The sequence below is a fragment of the Canis lupus genome, chromosome 28 (genome assembly GCF_048164855.1).
Source record: "Canis lupus baileyi chromosome 28, mCanLup2.hap1, whole genome shotgun sequence".
NCBI classification, from domain to species: domain Eukaryota; kingdom Metazoa; phylum Chordata; class Mammalia; order Carnivora; family Canidae; genus Canis; species Canis lupus.
Window position 1 is genome coordinate 15664551 of NC_132865.1, and position 16704 is coordinate 15681254.

Here is a 16704-nt window from a genome sequence, read left to right on the forward strand (position 1 = left end):
TTAAGAGATACTCAAAAAGTCTGAAGTTCTCATAGAGACAAGTGTATTTTATTGATAATCAATTCTTCAATTAGTGTTTCAAAGGCTGGCTAATTCTGGTTCTGTGAACTAGGGACAGCATGGCTCAAAAACAAAATAATAATTTATACAGTGCTTAGTGATCACCTATGCTTTTGATAAATAGCTAGGAAATCTCAAGGCCAGGTTTTGACACTTAGAGTTTCACAGGTTGCAGAAATTGAAAGTGATTTTAGGCAGAAATCAGAATGGGAAGCAAGTTTACTATTTCACTCCTGTCTTATTTTAAGAAATATTTAAAATTGCATTTTACATTATTTATATTACTTGTCGAGAACCCACCTGCTTTCTCAGATGTTTCGTTACTTTACCCTGGGTGGCTCTGCGGTTTAGCGCTGCCTTCAGCCCAGGGTATGGTCCTGGAGACCCGGGATCTAGTCCTATATCAGGCTCCCTGCGTGGAGCCTGCTTCTCTCTCTGCCTGTGTCTCTGCTTCTCTCTCTCTGTGTGTTTCTCATGAATAAATAAATAAAATCTTAAAAAAAATTAAAAGCAACAGTACAAGATGAAGGGACATTATGTTAGCTCATGGGTCTCTGGCCAGTAGTTATGGCCTCCAGTCTGCCCTTGAAGAACATAAACTATATCAATATTTGCTGAGTGTTTGTTACCATAATTCAAATAGATAGAGGTGAGTAGGCTGTTCCATTCTTTAAATGGATGTGTTAAGAGGCAATTTCTCCTTTATTCTTAATGAGTATACACAAAACATTTCACCAGATACTATACTTTAAGGAAATTAAAGGCAGTTCTACATAAATATACATATTCTGTTCCTAAAGGGGTTTTCAGAGTATAACCAGGCATTATATATCATGTTCACAAACTACTTTCATTATTACAGCAATGAATAGCCTCCCAAAATGTGTAGATGGCCTGAATCTGAAATGTGTAGATTAGCATACAACAAAAACTTGATAAATATGAAAAGCTCTTGGTAACCAAAAGAATGAAGTCAAATTAGGGCAGATACAAGACAGAAGAATATTTAAGGATGAAACTGACTGCATAAATACAAGATGAGGAATTTGACTTCCATGGAGCTTGGAACTTTCTAGGTGTCTGAGAACTCTTCTCACAGCTTAGCATAATGCTGCAGTCACAGATTCGTGGCTAAATAGGTGCTTGTTAGAAAGTTGAAATAAACATGGGACAGCAATATTGTTGAGTATAAACTAAAAAGAAGTTGAAACACTCAAGAATTATAGAAGTCCCTCATAATATTCAGCCATTGATATTGCATTTGTCATTATATATTTGTCATAATTGCAGTTACTATATTTAGTTCTTTGTACTTAGAATAATAAAAAAGTTACTACTGTTTATATTTTGCCTGTTGCTGGACTTTAGGATTTGAAGAGAAACAAAAATTTTTAGGAGCCTGGAGAATAGTAATTAAAATATAGAAATGTTTAGAAAAGAAGACATTTGATAGCATAAAGATATTTTAATTAATTTAACTTGTTTAATAATACTGCTAATATAAAATATAATTATTTTATTATATTTATTAATATGAAATGAATTTATTTCACTTGTTATATAATTTAATATATTCTCTTGTATAAGCTAGGTCTTAATGCTGATGAGTCTTAATTTCAGCGAAGACTGAAGAGGAAGAAATAGAACTGCTCTATCAATAATATTAGAGGTGTCTAAAATTAATGCAGATTATTTAAAATAGAATATTATTTACAAATAAAAATATAAATCTCATAAAAGAAATTAGCAAACTCTCAAAGACCACAGAAAAAATTTTACTTACTTCATGCAACCAAATTGCAATAATTCCCTAAGTCCTTTCTGACAGCTGCTTTCCTAAGTAACTTCTAGTAGTAAATAACAGAGAAACAACCAAACCTAAAGTATGCATAAGCCTGTATATTTCCAAGGTGGTGGTAGTAAAGTTTTATTTTCAATTTGAATTTGAAAAGACCAATCTGTGACCTGCTGACCCTTAGCCATTGAATAAAGTACTATCCCTAGGTATTTTAGGGTAATGTTGTTTAGCTGTTTCATTAACATAAAACTCTGACTCCGTTTTCCAATAACCAGAAAGCTTTACCATCATAAAAATTCTAATAGCAAAGAAGTACTGAGTGGTTACCATGAGTCAGAAACTCCTAAGTGCTTTTCATGTACACAACTTTGTGGTTCCTCTGTGGTAAACTCCTTTTTTTCACTTTTAAAGGTTATTTTTACACAAGATTTGTTAGGGAAAGACATCCAGTTTTAAATCTTGCAAAAGCTATGAATGAAAGAACTATTGGGATTTATTGAAATACTCAGAAATACTTTGATATTACAAACTTGTTTTACTTTTTCATTGGTAAAGTCTGATTACTTAGGTAGGAAGAGTGCAAGGCCCAATAATAAGACAAATTTTCCACACACTAGTTCTATCATGAAAAGAAAACTGTAAGACCTTTTTACCAAAGACACTGATGTAATTTTACTTCCATTTTTCAATAGAATTGGTCCCAGAGACGCTGTGCCTTTGAAATGGTTATTGAAATATTACAGATGGCCGATATTGAAGGGCTCCAATTTTGTTAAATATTCTATATAGAAATTTCAGAGCTTTTATAGAGATTAGGATTTTTTTAAAAAACCTATGTGTTTTATTGATTGCATTACCAAAATAAGATTAAGGATTCTGCATTTGAGTGGGAAACCCTATAAAGAAGAGTCATTGAAAATGGAGTATGAGTGATTAAGAGATTAGTCCCTGACTTATCTTCCTTAGACTGTTTATAACTCTACTAAATTACTTTCAAAGGTGATTTTTCATGTTTTAATCCTACTTAGTGAAATGCTACAAATCATCCCATGTTCAGAGAGAGATGTGTGTCAAGCAACTCACCTGTCTTGTTGATATCAAGACCTGCTAATTTCAAGGCTAATTCATTGCTGTTGCCACTTGCAGAGGAAACCAGGATATCATGTATTGCATTTCTTCTACCTGTTCTTCCTGAAGCAATGAAATCTGCATATGTAGTTTCCACATCAGTCATTGCTAACAAATATCCACATAGCAGGGACTACAAAACAAAGAAAAACTAATATAAGGTTGGTGAATGGTAACATTTAACAAAGACACTTATTAAATTATTGGCCTACAATCTGAACGTGAAATTATGGTCTTGCTTAGGTGTCCACAGAGCAAGTAATGCTTTAATCCTTGATCAAACATCAGGGAATTTTTTTCTGTAAAGGCCTGATGGTAAATAAATTAGGCTTTGAGGGCTAAATGGTCTCTATTCCAGCTACTCAGTTTTGTGGTTGTAGTGCAAAAGTAGTTAAAGTAATTACATTAAATGTCAAACAAACTGTATTTGCAAAAATAATAATAGGATCAGATTTGGCCTGAATACCATAATTTGTGGACACCTGGTTTAGATCATAAAATTCTCCTTCTCTAATACTATTTCAGTCAGTCTTCAAAGGCAGAAAGAAGAACCTGAGATCAGTAGCATACCAAGGTTGGGAGCAGAATGGAAGTGGTCCATCCTAGAGATAAGCAGAATGCAAGTACATTGTCTGCAGAGTCTAATAATGAAATTAACCAAAATTCAGTTTGCTTTTTATCATCACCATGTGCAAGCAATTCTAAGCAATGTCAGTGACCAAATAACTGCTCCAAGTCCAGGAGGATGGCTCCCTTTGGCCCCCTAGTTAAGTCATTGCTTGAGAGGAATAACAATCTTTCTTGACTGAATCTTTGAAATAAAATGTTCAAGTTTAAAAAGGAGTCAATGAGGGGTGCCTGGGTGGCTTAATCGGTTAAATCACACTCTTGATTTCAGCTCAGGTCATGATTTCAGGGTTGTGAGATCAACCCCAGTGTGAAGCCTGTTTAAGATTCTTTTTCTCCCTCTCCCTCTGCCCCTCCCACCCTAAAAAAAAAAAAAAAAAAGCCAATGAAAGTGACTTTTCCAAACTTGTAATATATATGCTTAAAGACTCAATGAAATAAAATATTTTCAAGGTACTTTTTTAAAACGATTTTATTTATTTATTTATTCATGAGGCACACAGAGAGAAAGAGAGAGAGAGAGTCAGAGACATAGGCCTGGGGAGAAGTAGGTTCCCTGCAGGGAGCCCGATGTGGGACTCAATCCCAGGACCCCAGGATCACAACCTGAGCCAAAGGCAGACACTCAACCACTGAACCACCCAGGTGTCCCTCAGGGTAAAATATGATATATGCATTAACAAAAAACTACCAAAACCAAATCTTTAGTTTTTTTCTGTTTAAATTTATGTTCTTCCCTAAAAATCAAAAGAAAGATGGATAGAAGAAATAATAAATTTCTGTTGTATTGTCTAAACATAATTTTAAAGTGAAATCATTTCCCTCCTATTCCAATTACATTTTTTATAGTTTAAGATTAAGAACATATCAATAATCAAGAGAAAGGAATCTTTTCAAAAGATAAGAAATATGGGCAGCCTGGGTGGCTCAGCGGTTTAGCGCTGCCTTCATCCCAGGGTGTGATCCTGGGATCGAGTCCCACATCGGGCTTCCTGCATGGAGCCTGCTTCTCCCTCTGCCTGTGTCTCTGCCTCTCTCTCTCTTTGTCTCTCATGAATAAATAAATAAAATCTTTTCAAAAAAAGATAAGAAATACGGGGGAAGTAAAAGTTGGAACCCATACATCATCATGGCATGCACACACTCTGAAATAACTTGATGCCATCTACACTGCAATTTAGGAAAGCAGTCAGTAGCACATTCTTTTAGACTTAGTTCCCCCAATGCATAATTGATGAGGGAGCTACTAATTCAATCTAGAGAAAACTTATATTTTCTCTTCTTTAAAAGGAAGCTGAAACAGGAAGGAGGGAAGAATAGCATAATATACATTTGAAATGGGAAAAATATGTATGCGACCTACTTACTGTGATTATATTATCAGTAACATTGGTTTCCATTCACTCAACTATATCTACTATTATTTTTAAGGGAATATGATTTAATGACTATTATTTTACTTAAAATTTCAAAATGCTCCTCAGAAGATTATTTGGAAAATCACTTGACCTCTTGGTCTTCCATTTTCTAATAAGTAATAGGACAGCTGAATGGCATGATGCTTAATTGCACTTCAAGCGAAGATGTAAAAACAATGATCACTTAAAAATATCTCATTTCAAAAATTTTGAGTTTGGAGATTTCTTTCATAGCCATAACCACCTATTCTTTTTTCCCACTTATTCTTTTTTTCTTAATGAATCTGTTCTTCACACTGATTATATTTTTAATTCCTTTAATCCTTATTAAGCTTCCTCTAGATCCAGTCTGGATCAGTTGCTGACCAATTTCATGTAACTTCTTATTGGCATCAAAAAGTTCCTTTGACCTACTGTCACTTTGATCTTCCTAATAAGCTTCACCTAGGAAAACAGTATGGAGCACTTTCTCTGATTTCATTAACTGGGTAACTGAGTGTTACCAGAAAAAGTCACAAAATTGTGCCAGTTGGCTCAACTAGAAATTTTCGATTCTATTATTAGTATACACTCTGAGTTGTTCAGAAATTCTTTAGTTCACCTCTAGTTGACTCTTTCATATGCTTTTCTCTGTGGGAAGGATTCCAAATGCTTTCCAGGCCACACAACCAGATACCACCTGCATTAAGAGATGACTTTGCATCTTCCTTCTCTGAGAAGACATAGGACATCTACTGCAAATTCTTTTAAATTTCTTCCTCTCTCAAACACATTTCTCTGTAAAACATTATTTCTTCTTTTCTGGATGACCTAGGCTCTTTCTTTCTAAGATATGATATTAATTCTATTTCCTGTCACCTCCTGTAGGACCTTGCTCCATCCATTATTTTTTCCTCAATAATAATTTCTTCTTTATCCTCTGCATTTTCCCATAAGTCTATAAGCATGTTCAAGTCCTCTTACTAAATAAACAAAAACCAAAAATCAAAACCAACAACAAAAAACTCCAATCATTTAACCAAATATTCTTGCTTCAACCTTTATACATCTTTATACATGTATAAAGATACATCTTTGCATAACCATCTCTTTTCTTCATTAAATTTCTCAGAAGGTTTCAGCTACTTTTATTTTCTTACTTTCCTTGAACAAAACTTGAAAATTTCTGTATTCCACTGGCTTTATTTTTTTTTTTGGAGATTTTTTTTTGGAGATATATTTTTTTTGGACATTACTTTCTTACAGATCACTAAAATGGTTTGTATTAACATTAAATAGCTGCTTAATTATTAAGTTTCTGGAGAGTGCCCATCCTGTTTGAATTCTCTATAATACTTAATATTGCCAGTTACATTCTCCTTGAAACTCTACCCTGGCACATAATGCAAGCTACAGAGGCAAGATTATTAAAGGTATTATTATAGCTCTCTGTAATTTAATCTAGACTTTCCATATTTCTGTACTCAATGTTTTATCTATAAATTGTGATAAATATACTTAGTTCTTAAGGTGGCTATGACAATTTATCTGCATTATGTATCTAAAGAACCTAACAAAATATTTGGTACGTGGTGGGTACTGATAAAAGAAAACAAAAACAAAACAAAACACCACAGCTGTCACCTTACTATCCTCGTTCCATCCTATTTGACTTTTGTATTCTTCAGATTTCTCTTCCTACGGCACATTTTGTAGGAATTCAGGGTCAGTCCTTGGCCTTTTTTGCTTCTTTCCTTTTGAACTTGAAATACTCATCTAATCCTGTGGCTTTTAATTCCTCACTATGGATAATGCAAAAGTATGCATCTCCTGTTCAGACTTTTTTCCTCAGGCTCCTCACACACAAGGGCAAGTGCTTGCTAAATAGATATTTTCACCTAGTTTTGCACAAGCATTTCAAATTCAATAAAACAAAATAAGACGACAATGAAACACAAATAGAGTAAACTGGCCTCACTAATACACTCTGTTGGAGCATACTTGTGCTTTTTTCTCTCACTCGATAGCCATGTGTGTAATCGCTTGACTGGTCATGTTGATTTTTATTTGATCTCATTCATTTTTACTCCTTATAAAACGCAGGAAAAGATCTTCTCAGGATTATTGCTGAGTTTTCCACAATCTGGAAAGAACTTACTTTTGTTGCCTTACCTTCAACCACTAGCTCTTATGCTAGGTCCCTTGCAGAATAAGGCACAATATTTTTCCAGAGTTTCTCAGCTGCTCTATTGCTCAAGCCTGTGATTCTTTTTTTAAAGCTTTTTTTTTTTTTAATTTTTATTTATTTATGATAGTCACAGAGAGAGAGAGAGAGAGAGAGAGAGGCAGAGACACAGGCAGAGGGAGAAGCAGGCTCCATGCACCGGGAGCCCGAAGTGGGAATCATCCCAGGTCTCCAGGATCGCACCCCGGGCCAAAGGCAGGCACTAAACCGCTGCGCCACCCAGGGATCCCCAAGCCTGTGATTCTAATTCAAATGCCTTCCTCTGACAAACTTGCTTGTTGAAATGGACTTGTCTCAGAATTCAGCCAAATGCCATCTCTCTCTGTCTTCTTTTCCCTATCTTTTCAGCTGGCACTTCTGCTTGGGCCTTGATTTGTACCTATTACAGAGCACTTAAATTCTAACTGGCATTATAATTACCTCTCCTCCTAGACAGATCATAAGCTCCAACAAAGCAGGAACTACATTTTAATGTTTTAATTACATATAATTTCTAGTAGAGTCCTTTGCATATACTCAGTGCTAAATGAAGTATATTGAATAGAACTAAACAATACAGAAAAAAACATTTTGCATCCTTCAGTAGCCACAGAAAACTTCCCTCTTTCCAATTTATACTAAATTACCAAATCCTAAAAATTCATAAATTTTTATAAGTGGAGAATCAGAGGACTAGACAATTCTGTGACATGCATATAACCCTAATAAATATTATCTCATAAAAGTTTAAGGAAAAGTGAAGATACAGGAATAAGTATGTCTCATAATCACTGTTACTGTCTCTCACTCTTAGTCTCTTTATGGGTTTTTAAAACACAGGCTTTTAAAAAAGCACAACTGCTATCATTTTCATCTAATAATGCTATGGAGCAGGCAAAAATATCCTCATTTTCAGATGAGGATAAATCTTAGAGATTATTAAGTGACTGCTAGGTAATACACAGAGCTATGACTTAACCCAAGTCTATGGGTTTTGCATAGAAAGCATTACATTTTGCAATAGAAATTCTTATTTTTTTGCCATTATCATTTTTCTATGTAGACTGTCATAATAATACATGTGACTGTCGGGGCTTAATATCTAATTTACTTTGTTTTTAATAGTTTTAAGGAGATTTGAAATATCAAGAATGAGACAGGTAAAAAATGTGACATTTTTCATGAGAAAATATGAATTAAAAGAATGTGTACTGTGTTGTGATTTGTATATCTGGAAATGTTAAAAGATCCTGGCAGTAATTCTATGTATAAAGAGGGGAGCCAACAACTTAATTTGAATTTTCACTTAGTGTTCTCTTAAGTAATAAGCACATGGAATAAGAAATGGGGTTATGACAGGTGTAAATGTATATTAGGTTCACCTTCAAAATGTGTATGTATGGCTTTCAATTGGCTTGAAAGACACTAATGGTGAATGTGAGAAGAGCTTAATCTTACAAACTTCTCTCCTTAAGTACTTATAAAACATAGTTACTAGACTGATGTGCTAAGTATTGTGTATTCCACTTTAGTCCATTAGAATTATTATTATAATAATAGCCATCATAAAAATAGTATTTCACTTTTATTACATTTTCTTTCTCTGGACAATAGACTTATTTTTAAGTTAAAAGAAAAATAGCTGACAAATAGAACACATAAATACGTGAATGAAGAACACAATTACATTTTTAAATAAAATATTTCGGTGCTGTGTACTCTTTTTTTCTCTCTCTCTTTCCATGATAATAGTGAATTCCCATTAGATGCTGAAAAAAGATATTTTTACATGTATGGCAGCTATGTTATTTTTTCTTTCAATTAAACATTTAGACACAGCTCTTCCGTTTAGTGAAATGACTATCAGAGACCAGAAATATCTTTTACACCAAATACTCCACTGTATAATGACTTGTAGTTTTGCTTAGATATTCTGGGGAAGCTATTGCTAAATGATTATGTCTAATAACCAAAAAATGATAAAGGTTAAAAAAAATCTAATGTCAACAGCTGGTAGAGGTTTAATAGAGTTTAATTAGTACACACTCTGGCCTTATAAAAATAATCAGAATAAAACCTGCAAAATTTACTCAAAGTGGGCTCCACTAAAGTTTCCTGTTTATGTTGCTATAATTAGAATTTTGTAGATAAAGCAACATGGTAGTATTGCATACAAACAAGATAAAATGATATCCTTTTGTATCCAGTTATACAAAACAGCCAATTAGACTAATACTCATAGTTTGATTAGAGAGGGAAAAAATACATTTTGTTATTTAAGTACTGTTCCATTTAAAGTTAGGTTAAATTTTAAAGCATAAATCTCCAAATATTGATATCTAAAAAGTCAATCAAAATTCATGACTAAGGAACAAGCTTTCTCTTTCTTTTCTCCCTTCTTAAAAGATTTCTCACTCTTTAACAAAAGAAACAGAATATTGTTATTCTAAAGATTCTTCATTTGTAAAATGGACTATTAAACTGAATTCATGATTCATGTTGGTCTTTCTTGTTTATGCTCTTTACCTTTTTAAATATCATATATACAAATTATTTAAGAGAATAAACCAAAAGATTTTACCCTTGTAGATTTTACAGAATTAGAGAGATTGCAAGAGGCTAGGAAAAGTATGTACTTACGTCTCCTATATTAAACAAATTGAAGCATTCCACATAGATGGGTATCTTAAAAGAAGTTGGGCCTATGAAGCTGCTAAAGTGATTTTTATAGTGACATTGAGTCATGAGCCAAATGGTGACTGGATAACATGCTAATTTTACTCCTGTAAATGGGGACATATGAAATGAGCCTCACAGACTTGGAAGAAAGAATGGAGAGAATGCCATCAGCAGGCACTGAAGTCTTCTCTCTAGTATGAATGGTATGATTTCTTTTAAGTTTAAAAGAAAAGGAAAATTCTTCCTGTGCCATATTACAAATGCAATTATATAACTTCTCAATTGTTACTTTATGAAATCATCAGAAGTATGTTAAAAGCTTTTGAGTAGTTTACTATATGCTTAAGGCTTGGTCTACATTAGTGTTTCTGGAGCATTTTGGTCTCAGATATCCATTACATTCTCAAAAATTATTGAAAACACTAGTGAGCTTTTGTTTATGTGATTATATCTGCTTATATTTATCATATGAGAAATTAAAACTGAAAAATTTTAAAATATTTATTAATTCAGTTAAAATAAATAATAAGCTCATACATGTTTCCATAAATAATATGTTTTAAATGAAATCTATTTTCCAAAGGAAAAAAAAGTGACAAGAATGACATTATTTTACATTTTGCAATTCTCTGGCTTAATTTTGTAAATGTCTGGCTTTATAAAAGACATCTGGTTTCTCATATCTGCTTCTGCATTCAATCTGTCTCAATATGTTGTTTTAGTTGAAGTATATGAGGAAAAGCTGGCCTTACACAGATTTTTTAGTTGGAAATATAAGGAGAGTTTTAATAGCCTTTTCAGATGATTGTGGATTTTTTTTCAATGTGGAACTCAACCATATCAATAAACAGACTACGGACTCTGTTTTATTAAAATCTATGGTCTACCTTGCACTTTAAATGGATCTTTTGCAATACATACATACATACATACATATATATATATATACACACACACATATATGTATATATACATATATATATATATATTTTAGTATCAAGCATTAGTCATTTGGAAGATAACTGGTTCACTGGGTTATGCAAAAATTCCAAATAGTACCATATTATACAATATCACATTTGTTAGTAACACTACCTATCTCATCAGAAAAGTCTTTAAAATTTGGGAAATTGAGAAGTTCACAGGGGCAGATAATAAGTTTTCCAAAACTGTAATTTTTGTTTGAAAGCTCAGATTTAATCATTGGCAACAGATACAGTTGGATTTTGCTCCCCTTGAAGTGACAAGCTCATTTTGTTCATTTTCAAGAAAATCTCTGCCAAATATCCAAGTTTGAAAAACTACAGTTTGCCTGTCAGTTGTTCTTTCAAGTAAAAATGGTGACTAATGAAAAAGTGGCTAATTCAGCTCTCAGCCCAAGTAGTCACCCAAGTACTTTACTTGAGAACCATCTACTTTGGTACTTTGGCAGAAGGGCTTCATGTGACTTCCTGTTTCATCACAAAGATGTTAAACAGATCTGTACTCGAGGGTGAAGATTTGATAAAAATTTAGCATTTTTTACTGCTTCATCAAGTATATCTGTAGGTAAATCTAGCATTTTAAAAATATTATCTGTAAATGTGTGATAGTGAAGAATACCAGGGTTACTAGTAGAACTTGGTGTTGCTGACTTGATTGGTGTTATGTGCCAGCAGTGTTTCCCACCAGGCTTTTGCACCATTCATGCAGTGTTGGCCAATAAAAAAAGGCAATTATCATCAATATTATTATGAAAATTATTTTGAATCTGTGAACCCAATGAAATGTCTCAGAGACTGGCTGACAGGGTTTTGGCGACCTGCAGGAGTCCAGGGACCAAATTTTGAGAATTGTTGATCTCATATGACCAGGAAGCTGTCTGATCAACACTATAGATTATGGAAGGAAACTCTTTGGTAAAGAATTTAACTGAGCAAATTTTTGATTCCTAAAATACTCTGGAAATATCAGCTATTCTATTTCCATGCTAAGTACTATCTTTTTCTCTTTTCCTTTCCTGTTATAATTCCTTCTTGTTTATCTAATTCAGGCTTAAGAATCTAGTAGCTTATTTCCAAAAAACAACCCCTTAATCTCACAAATCAGAGGGTTTCACACTAAGTATTGATATCAGAACAAAGTTCTAGAACTTGAAGCCTCGATTCCCTTTTTCCATGAATTGAGCTATATTCTAGTCACACTTTGGAATGAATGACAGCAAAGAAGAAATAAAAAACACAGAATTTTGTAAAATTCTACAAAAGTCTTCTCTGTTAAGGCATGATTAAATTCCTGCACCAGGTGATGATACTGCATGCTCCAGAGTATTATTTAGTATATAACAAGGACAGGTATTGCACTTCAGAAGAGTTTGGATAGGGTCCCATTGAAAGCATTCTTTCAAAAAGCAGCCTCATATACTGAGTTATATCACAGAGATGGCAATTTTTATTACCTAGGTTAAGTCAAATTAGGTTTTTATTCTGAACCTAAGGCATTGAACTTTTTTTCACAAAAACATTGCTAGAATGAATTTTGCCCAATATGAGAAAAAATAGAATGTCTCTTGCTGGTTTTCACAATAAAATTTTGATTAATATTATTAGAATTTATATCCAGTCGCCCTTGGTTGAAGGAAGTTCTTCACTTTCTTCCTGGTTTTCAGTGTATAATACAAATTCTGAGGTTCAAAAATGTTCCAATATTTGATACTAATGATTATTCTTCTCAATCTTTTCTCTATTCATCAATTCATCTCTGATCCCAGTGAGGTGATAATTGTGACCCTTATGTTTTCATTCAAAGTTTTATGTATAGTTATCTATCTAGATATATAGACAAATAAACATCTATCTATATTTCTATTTCTATCTATCTATCTATCTATCTATCTATCTATCTATCATCTATCTATCATCTATCTATCGGGATATACACAGATATATACTTCCTTTTTTTGACATGGGCACATTTTCACATTGTTTTTGTAAACTCATAATTAGTCATTTGCATCATCACTTAAATTATTCTCTGGAACTTCCTTTAGCTCAGATTCAAATCTTTTTTTTTTTTTTCCTTTCCACAATGCTTATCAAATCAAAACTTTGTAATAAGAAATCTCAGCCTAAAAATGTTTCAGAGCCAGAAGTATAGGCTATATTGCTTTAGGAAATAATTTCCGTGTCTAATTAGGCAACAAGTGACTTCAAAGTTACTCATTTGTAGCTTTGTTCATTTCTAGCTGACCTCTTTACCATCTCTAACAACAGCAATTTATTTTATTGTGCTTCTTCAGTCTTAATTATTCTTTCAAATTCTTATTCTCCACAGAAAATCTTGCCTGATGACTTTATGAAGATCAAGGTCATCCTACATAATTTTCTTAAGTTCCTCTTTCTTTATCCTCACATGAAAATTGTACATCTCTTTATTCAAGAGTCCTTTTGCCCAACATTAACACCTGACTAGTACTTTTTATTCTATCTCCTTTTTCATTATTGTTACTTCAGTTCTGCCCTTTACTTCTTTTCCCTATTTCTCCAATGCCTGTAAAATTGCTTACATTTTCCCTGTTATATATAAAATATATTTCATCTTTTAATTCTTTATGTTCTTTAGGACACTAACATATTTTTTTCATTTACTCCCAAACTTACAGGAAAAGAGGTAGATACTGATTTTTCCTGCTTTCTCTATTTTTATTTTCTTTGCAATATGACTCACACATTTATTAATTTATCAGAATTGCTTTCTTAAAGAAAAACCATTACAGATTAATCACAAAATTCAAGGTTTTTCACAATAATAATCTATATAAAATTGTTGACAGCATTTTACATTGCTATTTCTCTCTTGAAATGTTTTTCATCTTTGGCTACCAAAGTTACTGCTCTTATTTCCCCATAATCTTTTTCTGGTATTTCTTCTTGCTCTTTCCTCTGCTTACCTCTTCTATAATATTTATTCTTTTTCTTTTTGTTCTTTATGTTCTTTTTGATAATCTCTTTTACCTCCATACTCTTAACCTGTATATAGGTGACTATCAAATCTATAATATTTGGGGCCTGATATTTTTCTGAAGTATAGCCTGAGAAATTCTTTTCTTAAGATTTTATTTATTTATTTATTGCATACACAGGCGAGAGTGGGAGAAGGACAGAGGGAGAGAATCTGAAGCAGACTCCCCACTGAAAACAGGGTCCAGAATAGGGTTGTATCTCACCAGTGAGAGATCATGACCCGAGCCAAAACCAAGAGTCAGACACTTAGCCCACTGAGCTACCCAGGTGCCCCTAGTTTGAGAATTTTTATTGCCTATTGAATATTCCACCACCATGATTGTCCTCAAAAACTCAAATTTAGTTAAGTTCAAAATGGAATCTCTTTGCTGTATCTCCACCTCCACCCCCAAAACTATACATTATTTAATAATTTTAGTGCATATTATTACTATTTGCTCAGGCATCTAGGATAGAAATCTTAAAATTGTCTTCAATTACTCTATCCCAATAATTATGCACATTTCTTCTTTACAGCTAATCATTTTTCAAACCTCATTATTTTAATTCTATCTGTTCAATGTCTATTTTATATTCTTCATTTCCATTTTTTCTCTGGTCACTGCCTTCATCATCTTCTTGACACTGAAGTTATAACTACTTTCTTAATTAAATATATTTTTCTCCAACTTACCCTTTACATTATCACCAGAATGAACTTTATAAAACATAAAAATACTCAAAAATTCTTCAGTGGCTCCTTGAAACCCACCAAACATAGTTTAATTTTTTTTGCATGGCCTTCTAGAATGTGAAGCCAACCTACTTTACAAGTATCTTTCCTTAAACTATCTCTCTCCCGTATACTAAGGTTCATTCATAGCTATCACTTGTCTTCTATTGGTTTTCTTTTCTTTTCTTTTTAAAAATTTGACAGAGAGAGAGAGAGAGCTTGAGCACAAGTAGGGGAAGGGGCAGAAGAAGGAGAAGCAGAAGCAGAGTCCCCGCTGAGCAGGAAGCCTGACTCAAGGCTTGATCTCAGGACCCTGGGATCTTGACCTGAGCTGTAGGCAGATGTTTAACTTACTGAGCCACCAGGCGCCCCTCTATTGGTTTTCTAATGCTGTTTTCTCAACCTAAAATGCTCTTCTCGCCCAATGACAACAAAATCCTGCTCATCTCTCAAGGTGAATTTATAAACCACACCCTCTTCCCATTTCCAGGTATAATGATGAATTCTATTACAGTGTTCATTTAATTTGTGCTGTGCAATAATTAATTATTTTTATGTTGCTCTTCTCTTTTATTTTATTTTCCTGGAGATTTGGGTCTTAAATTTTTTACTTCCTCACAGTGGGAGTTGGTTCAGGATTTTTTATGTTGTTCACATACCTATAAAAAGCATTTTGTAGAGTTGATTTTAATTATCTTACTTAAACTTCTTATGGGTTAAGTAAACTTATCAAGGTCATACCATTGTCAATAGTAAAGGTAAGCTGAGAAAGCAGGTTTCCTTATTTTTATTCAGTTCTTTTCCTGTCTTGAAGACTTTTCATCAATTTGAGGAGGTGAGCTATAAACACTTCCTCTAATATACTTTTCTTCTATATATTCTTAATTATAATAGGATTTAAAAAAAACAGCAACAAAAAACACTCTAGAGTTCGTAGTAATCTTTCCTATTTTCACTGTACTTAACAGCTCTCTCTTTTTAGAGTGTTGTTTTTAATTAAATATATATGATTAAATAGCAAATTAATGCATGGAATGATCTGTCCTTCTCTTGTTTGAGCATTTTACATTACTTATTTAATATTTCAAGGGGTTTATAAATCATTTATCTGCTAATCTTTGCAACATCCCTGCTGAGACCGTCAATTAGCTGAAGAAGTACTGCTGGTTGGCAAGTGACAAGTAATATTACTTGCACTTTACAGATGAAGAAACTAAAGCAGAAAGAGGTTAATCGACTTGACCGTGTCTTACACAGTCTGTGGTAGTACTGATGTTAGAATGGGAGCCTGAGGTTTTTCACATCAAAATTGCAAAAGCATTAAAAGTCTGGGGCTGGTGCTGTTCTTAGTTATATAATACTTTCTAAATCCTCTGTCTTCTCTTCTCCTTTTTTGGGTCTGTAGGATTTTAAGGAGAAAAGATACCTTTAAAATCCATACCTTCTCATTGAACTAAGACTATTTTTCCCTATATCAAATAAATATTTAGCTTTTGAAAGGATGCTAGGACACTGACACATTTATTTTCAAAATAACTCATTAACTTTTCCATCTTTAAAATAACAATGAAAGGTCAAATCAAGCTCAGTAATATTGTCTGGTCTGCTCCAAGTTATAACAATGACCATAAAAATAATGAAACCATTATTGTTTGCTAGTGTTTTATCAAAAATAACAAAATATTGACTATATTCCAGATTCCACACCAAATTATATAGTTTGTGAGAATTATATAATTTAAATTTCCCAACAGTTCTATCAAATATGTATTCTCATTATCTCACTTTTAAAGATGAAACAACAAGGATTTGGAAACATTAAGTCATGAAACTGGTAGGTGATTTAATCACTTATAAAAGTAGCTGACTGGGCAGCCCTGATGGCCCAGCAGTTTGGCGCCACCTTCAGCCCGGGATATGATCTTGGAGACCCGGGGATCAAGTCCCACATCGGGCTCCCTGCATGGAGCCTGCTTCTCCCTCTGCCTGTGTCTCTGCCTATCTCTCTGTGTTTCTGACATGAATAAATAAATAAAATCTTTAAAAATAAATAAATAAAAGTAGCTGATTGTCAGCAA

The 16704-nt window shown here is 33.2% G+C and overlaps 1 protein-coding gene and 1 long non-coding RNA gene across 10 annotated transcripts in view; one reads left to right on the plus strand and one right to left on the minus strand.

Moving 5' to 3' along the window:
- LOC140620232 (uncharacterized) overlaps positions 1-16704 on the plus strand; it is a 406983-nt gene that overhangs the window by 47156 nt on the left and 343123 nt on the right. The window lies entirely within an intron of this gene.
- Positions 1-16704, minus strand: part of PKIA (cAMP-dependent protein kinase inhibitor alpha) — a 124199-nt gene that overhangs the window by 3609 nt on the left and 103886 nt on the right. For 6 of the 7 annotated variants that reach the window (XM_072804159.1, XM_072804158.1, XM_072804155.1 and 3 more), the window contains one exon: positions 2942-3119. In XM_072804159.1, coding sequence (XP_072660260.1) covers positions 2942-3092 — 151 coding nt within the window. In that variant the 5' untranslated portion in view covers positions 3093-3119. Of the gene's footprint in view, positions 1-2941; positions 3120-9874; positions 10034-16704 lie in introns of those variants that run through there. The other variant, XM_072804152.1, reaches the window with a different exon arrangement.